General features: G+C 32.8%; 1 protein-coding gene across 4 annotated transcripts in view; it reads right to left on the bottom strand.

Moving 5' to 3' along the window:
• Positions 1-2,915: 2,915 nt before the first annotated feature.
• The window catches only part of LOC148628253 (sodium-dependent proline transporter-like), a 44,298-nt gene continuing 40,445 nt past the window's right edge, over positions 2,916-6,768 (bottom strand). For 3 of the 4 annotated variants that reach the window (XM_088585167.1, XM_088585154.1, XM_088585158.1), the window contains 3 exons: positions 5,928-6,028; positions 4,297-4,467; positions 2,916-3,228 (listed from right to left, as the gene is read on the bottom strand). In XM_088585167.1, coding sequence (XP_088441293.1) covers positions 3,172-3,228; positions 4,297-4,467; positions 5,928-6,028 — 329 coding nt within the window. In that variant the 3' untranslated portion in view covers positions 2,916-3,171. The remainder of the gene's footprint in view (positions 3,229-4,296; positions 4,468-5,927; positions 6,029-6,768) is intronic. The other variant, XM_088585163.1, reaches the window with a different exon arrangement.

Genomic DNA, 6,768 nt, shown 5'->3' with positions numbered 1-6,768 from the left:
CCCTTTTGACGAAAAAACATGCGCTTAAGTGATTATTTTGTTCAACGAATATACATTTGAAACATCGAAACTTGGAAATACCTTGAGTTATAAATGAACTAGTGTTTGTACATCGGCATTTCGAACTAAAGCCATAATTCAAGGCCTCATTAAATGGCACATCGGAAACGAAATAAACATCTGCAAGAGAATGCTCTACTAGATAATTTACAGTCTACATATTGCACTGGTCACTCCACGGAAACGGCCCTGTCTGGAACATTCTTATTGGATATCAGGATTAGTGGTAGCTTGGATAAGATCGTACCTTACAAACAGAACTCAGCGTATAGCAATCGGATTCGCATTCTCTGACGATATGAAACTTAAATTTGGTGTACCTCAAGGGCCTGTACTAGGTCCTAGATTGTATTGCCTCTTTTCAAAACCCAACGGTGAAATTTGTCGATATGACATGGATAACCATTGCTACGCCGATGACACCCAGGTATATCTTGTCATTGAGCCTGATATAGCATTCTGCATCAAATCATGTTTAGCCAACATCAGTGATTGTATGAGAACTAATCTCCTTAAACTTAAACAGACAAAACTGAGTTAATCGTTTTTGCACCCAAACACCGTGAAAAAGATTTTTCGGATTTAGAACTCGTATTTGATGATTCTGTTGTTAGCGATGTTTCATGTGTCAAAAATCTAGGTGTATATTTTGACAAATCATTAGGTATGGAAAAACAAATTAGCTCGATATCAAGATTATGTTTTCATCAAATCAGAAAGATTGGACGGATCCGTAACTACATCAACTGAAAATGCCTGCAAGACACTGATAAACTCTCTAGTTACATCAAGATTAGATTGTGTATATGAGATGCTGTGCGGACTGCCATCTAATCTGATACTAAACTGATAAGCAAGCTACAAAGGGTGCAAAATACATCAGCACGACAAGAACACAGAAGCACGATCACATAACACCAACTCTAATCTCTCTACATTGGCTTCCTTTTTATTACTGTTTAAATGTTTTATTAAAATAATGATGTGTGTTTTCAAAGCTATTCAGTGAACTTACAAAACTAGTCCCTTAATACCAGCCAGCTCCATCGTTACGCTCGGGGAACAGTAACCTTATTAAGCCATCACGAGTCAGAAGAGACTTACAGCGAGAGACGTTTTGACAAAGCCGCCGCTACGCTTTGGAATAGCCTACCTGACAATTTGCGAAATGAATGTTCACTGGTGTCTTTTAAAAAGAATCTCAAGACTTACCTTTTTAGACTTGCATATCCAGATTCTTAACTGTTTAGATTGTGTTTTGTTTTATCGAACATTTATTTTACACATATCTAACTAGGTTACATATTTATTATAGTTACATGTATTTGTACCTTTTTCAATATTTTTATCAATTTTTACGTTTTTGTCGATTAAATTCTTTTTTTTATGTTTATAACTAAAATTTCAATAGAAATTCTTAATTAGAACACGCTTCTCGTTTATTTTAGATTATATACAGATTTTTACAATTCCTTCATCTGTTTAAAATTTTAATTTTGAATTAAATTTCTTAGATTTTATACTTGTTGATTTTCATGTTTCTAGGGCCTTCATATATTATTATTATCTAGATAATGTTTCATTTTCATTTAGAACTTTATAACAATGTTGTATTATATATGTAATGTAAAGTGCTTAGTGTAATATAGTTGTTAAATAAGCGCTATATGAAAGCTTATGTAATAATAATAATAATAATTTATATTTTGGTATATTTAAAGGATCATGTAAACGTTTGTTTTCAAGTGTAAAAATAAAGGTGGACAAATTAAACGTTTTCTTCCTCTCTTAAATACAATTAAGACGTTTTGCCTTAATTCGTGTAAGTTTGGCGTTATTATGCATTAGTATAGCATTATTTCGCGTAAGTTTTGCGTTGTTTCGCGTAAGTTTGGCGTTACTACGGGAATGCTTCACGTTGTTACTTGTAAGTTTCGTCTTATTTCGCGAAAGGCTAGCGTTATGACGCGCATGTATTGCGTTATAACGCTAAACATATTTTCTTAAAGCTAAGAAATTGAGCTAAACGGACTATCGGTCATTTCGGCAACATGTAATCCCAAAAGTTTCTCTATCAGAGTGATATCATGCTCCTTGTGCTTTCAAGGTTATATCATGAAGGAGAAGACTATGTTATTGTGCAAGTCATAAATATCTATATAATTTAGCTTTAAAAATAATGGATGTGTTTAATGTTGATAAAAGTTAAATTAAAAAAGATAATTTCCTTTTCTTAAATAGTTAATCGGTATTTATAATGAGGGAAATTGAATTTCCCAGGAATATGGGCTCCATCATGATCGTTTGAGCTGTGACGTCACGAATTCTGTTCATAAAGTAAATGTAAATAGGTAATTAATTACAATGCCAGAAGAAAGTGCAAATTTAGGACTTTCCCTATATAGTTTCAACCCAAAATATACAGAAGAAGAGATTGAGGCACAACGTATAAGCAAATGTTAGATAACACTGACGATCAGTACCAAACCGACTTTTAGATTTCGAAATTTTGCAAAGCCTTGTGTATTTTACAAAAGCGCATTTTGCATTAAAGGTTACTAATTTTGTTTACATGGGTATGATTTTTATAAAAGCTTAACTTAATGCAAAGGTGGTCTTTCCCATTAAATTCCGATTCATTACAGTTTCGAACCATCTCCAACAATATGACCTTTTGCCGAATAATGTCATGTTGATACCATTTACAATCATTTGATGAAAAATGTAGAAAAAGTTATACAGCACAGTATTATATATAACAAAAATATAAAATAATCTTAATAAATTTTCAATTACCACTGCACAGCTCTCTGAATTCTTCAGTTCAAAACTCTTGCAAAAATTGAAGATATTGCTTGACACTGCAAATTTTTTTATTGAAATACTATGCTTATTTTTATGGACTACATGATAGGTGATTTCTTCGGCTGAGTCAGGTGGCACAATTACTTTCGTCGTAAGGTGAGTCGTCAACATATTCTTTGTGTCTACACCATATCATTTACCAGCAATCTTTAAAGACCATCAAAACGATTTATTGTTGCTTATAAAACTGCTTTTAAGATTCTGCATGATTGTATTTTCCGTGAATCCAAAATGACAGTCATTCTGTTAATCTTTCAGCACTGGCTTCCAGTTTTTGCTTGGTTTTAATGAATGCATAACTTTCTGTAATACATAGCAAAAACTACGTAATTGATAATACTGCACAAGATTTTTTATTCAATATTACACAGTAAAAAACAATTTATCAAAATGAATAATGGGTTTTCGAAAAAACTTGTATCATATGCTAAATATAAATAAATCGTATTCAAATCACCACGAAGTTGATAAAAGATTAAAATTTTAATTTTAATTATTATCTTTTTTTTCCATAATTCATCAAATGAATTTTTTTTAATCGTAAATTGATGGTAAGAAAATGAAATTGAAAAAAAATTACCTAATTTCTCAAATTCTAGTTTATCTACCAAAGGACCACGATCTGGTTTACTTGAGAGTTTAGTTAACAAGAACCCAGGAAAGGGAAATGAGAAAATAAGAAGTACGGACCATTTCCTTTCCTGGTTAATTTTCATTTGGCAATTCAAAATGGCGATGCACTCAAGTTTATGTAATACGGTGTTAAAACAACATTTGACGCAAAATTTTGAAAGGAGATTCGTCCATGACTGAGTCTGCGAAGCAAGACAGTGCGTTTTACACAAATACAAAGCCACAATTACTATAGAAAGGATAATAATTACGATATATATATATAGAAGGGTCTGAAAAATTCCCAACGATGTTAGAACTGTCAAATTTGCAAAGCAAATTTTTGTCGTTCCCTCCGCGGGACTCGAACTCGTACCGCTGTGACATCTATGGGAACACCGCCTGCACTAAGTCCAGCGCCCTAGACCACTCGGCCAGCTAGGCTATATAAAATATAGCTTTCGCCGGCCGGGTGATTCCTTCTCGTAGGATTAATCTAGGGCTGTAACTTAGTACACGATGTATGGTAGTACGGGACAGTTCATCTAGGTGTTATTATGTAAGATAGAGGATCAAATTAATGATGCATATCACAACAAATCAATATTATACAACGTCTCAGAATGTGACGACTCTATTCACTACACTGCTCCATCGGATCAAATTGATACAGGGAAGATAACGTAAACTTATAGAAGGGACTGAAAAATTCCCAACGATGTATATATATATAGTTTAAAGTAAAGCATATTTTCTTGCCTCCATTAAGTTGTTGCCAGGTGACTTGTAAATTTCCGTAACCATGACGACAACTATGGGTACCAATGGGATCGTTGCAATGATTGAACCAATAATAGAAGCATATTCAGGATATTCGTAGGAACCGTAAGTTGGTGGTTGGTATCCGATGATTGCCGATATAATTAATACCTGGATAAGATATGTTTTTGATATTGAAAAAAACAATAAAGTTTAAACAGACTTGTAAACAATTCATACGTGGTAGATACGCTAGTCTAGTTAGTAGAATAGGCTACTAAGGAATGGGTCTCTTAACATTACTCGTAATTATTAAGTAAAGGTCAATATAAAATTCAGACACTTCCAATGGTAAACTCACCAAACAAACGATGCTTTTACAGTCTATATATTCAATACTTTCACCTGACGATACTCATTTCTGCATTCAGATCTGCACTTTTTTTTTAAGAAAATCATGCATTTATCTACTACTAAAATCAACTAAATGGAACAAAATCAAGAACAATTACCTTGGCAAAATGCTAATTTCATGTTCAATCTATATAATTTTATCTCAAAAGCAAAGCCACCAAATTAAAAACTAAGACTTGTTATGTGATCAATAACTGTTTGCGAACATGAAGTAAAACTGAAATCGTTGGGTTTTGACAGTCTAAGGGGAAGGGGAAAACGGGAGATATCTCCTTTTTTATGCAAAATTTGGTTGCTTTGTTAAGGAATTTAAAAATCGTTTCCCGATCCATCAATTGTCTCTTTAACAAATCTTATTACTAAATTTGGCATACAAATGATATAAAAATTACACTGAAACAAAAAATTCCGTGGATAAAATTTACACTGTGCTAACCGTATCATAGGATCTCTCTAATTTTTACACGGACAGCCTCTTAAAAATGTTTTTTCAACAATATCTGACTTCTTCTAGTTACGTTAAGTGCATGGTAGGGTGATTGATATTTTATGTATATACATTTGTCTCGGCTCAGCCTCTAAATTCTTTGACCAACTCCGTTGCATTACGGTTACTGATAGTAGTCTATAAAACTCTACAATTAATTTCCGACTACTGTGCTTCATTAATTAAACATGATGGTCGAATCATTTATTTATCAAAAGTCAGACCAAAATTCAATAAAGATCACTTTTCTTTCATTGACAATTCTAACATAGAGGCAAGTAATTCATATGTCAAATATTTAATCATGCCATAAAGGCACTATTGTCGTTTTTAACTATATAAAGGTGAAGGGATGATAAAGTCTTATATAAGCCTAAAACAACTCGAATCGATAAAAATGAGTCAAAGACAGAAATGGCCGAATTTTCTTTTACAGGAAAATGTCCTACATGCGTGAATATTGTCCGGTTCTGGATACCAAATATCAAGAGGGTGCGATTAATAGTTACTGAGTAAGGTGTTACGAAATAAAATTCCCCGCCCACCCGACCAACATTCACCATGTTCACTAATTGAAATGTGGCCAATAAACTGAACATTTGTATTTATAACAATTTGAGTCTCTACCGTTTGAAATAACATTTGACTTTATCATGGTATCCATGAAAGAATCCTATCATACATGAAGTTACTATAATTAGAATTCAATAAGAACTCGTTATGACCTTACCAATAAAATAAACGGCGTTATGATACCAAGGCAAATTCTGTGAAATAATGGCATATCTCTTCCTATCATCAATCTAACGTCATTTGAAAAGTTATCTAAACCTGAAAAGTAGCAATGGAAGAAAGTATAACTATCTTGAAATTCAACTTAATATACGAGCGTATCACCTTAATCTAAAATAGTAAAACTTTCCGAAATCACTAAAAGATAGATAAACCTTTAGGTAAGCTATTAAAGGCCCAGATAACAAAACGATGACGACAGTGTTAAAATAAAACTAAAAAAGGTAATATAGCAAAACAGAAACACATTATTTTCATATGACGTACTATAAACTACAGCATGGTAAAAAAAAGTGATTAACACATAACTGACACTTCTTGCAACATATAGGCTGCGTGTATTAAAAAAAATGAATAAACTAGTCCTATTTGAATCGAAATGCGACATAAATGGCTAGCCCTACGTCAAGCAATGATAAAATGGAATTTCCGTGATTTATTTCTTAAATCACCAATTTCTCTTGACTGTGGGCTGGTTTATGAAATCATGAAATTCGCGTAATGATACATTTGTCTCAATGTAATACCTCAACATGCCCCATGTGCACAAAATTAGATATACACCCAAGGAATGCTTTCAATTACTGAAAGCTAACTCGTAATATACTAAAAAAAAGTGCAATACCAACAAAACTACCAGCCTTAGATATAACTGGTGACTCAAATCCAGTGGACTGGATTAGGAAAAATAACGTTAATTACTAAATAGGTAAAAACGGTGCATTTTTTTAATATTTGTGATATCGTTACCCCTGGTGCGAAAGTTTCTCTGAGAGGAT

Source organism: Perna viridis, chromosome 1, assembly GCF_037379345.1.
Source record: "Perna viridis isolate PV_CMFRI_1.1 ecotype Kerala chromosome 1, ASM3737934v1, whole genome shotgun sequence".
NCBI classification, from domain to species: Eukaryota; Metazoa; Mollusca; class Bivalvia; order Mytilida; family Mytilidae; genus Perna; species Perna viridis.
Note: the sequence above shows the minus strand (reverse complement) of the source record. Positions and strands in the feature narration are given on the sequence as shown.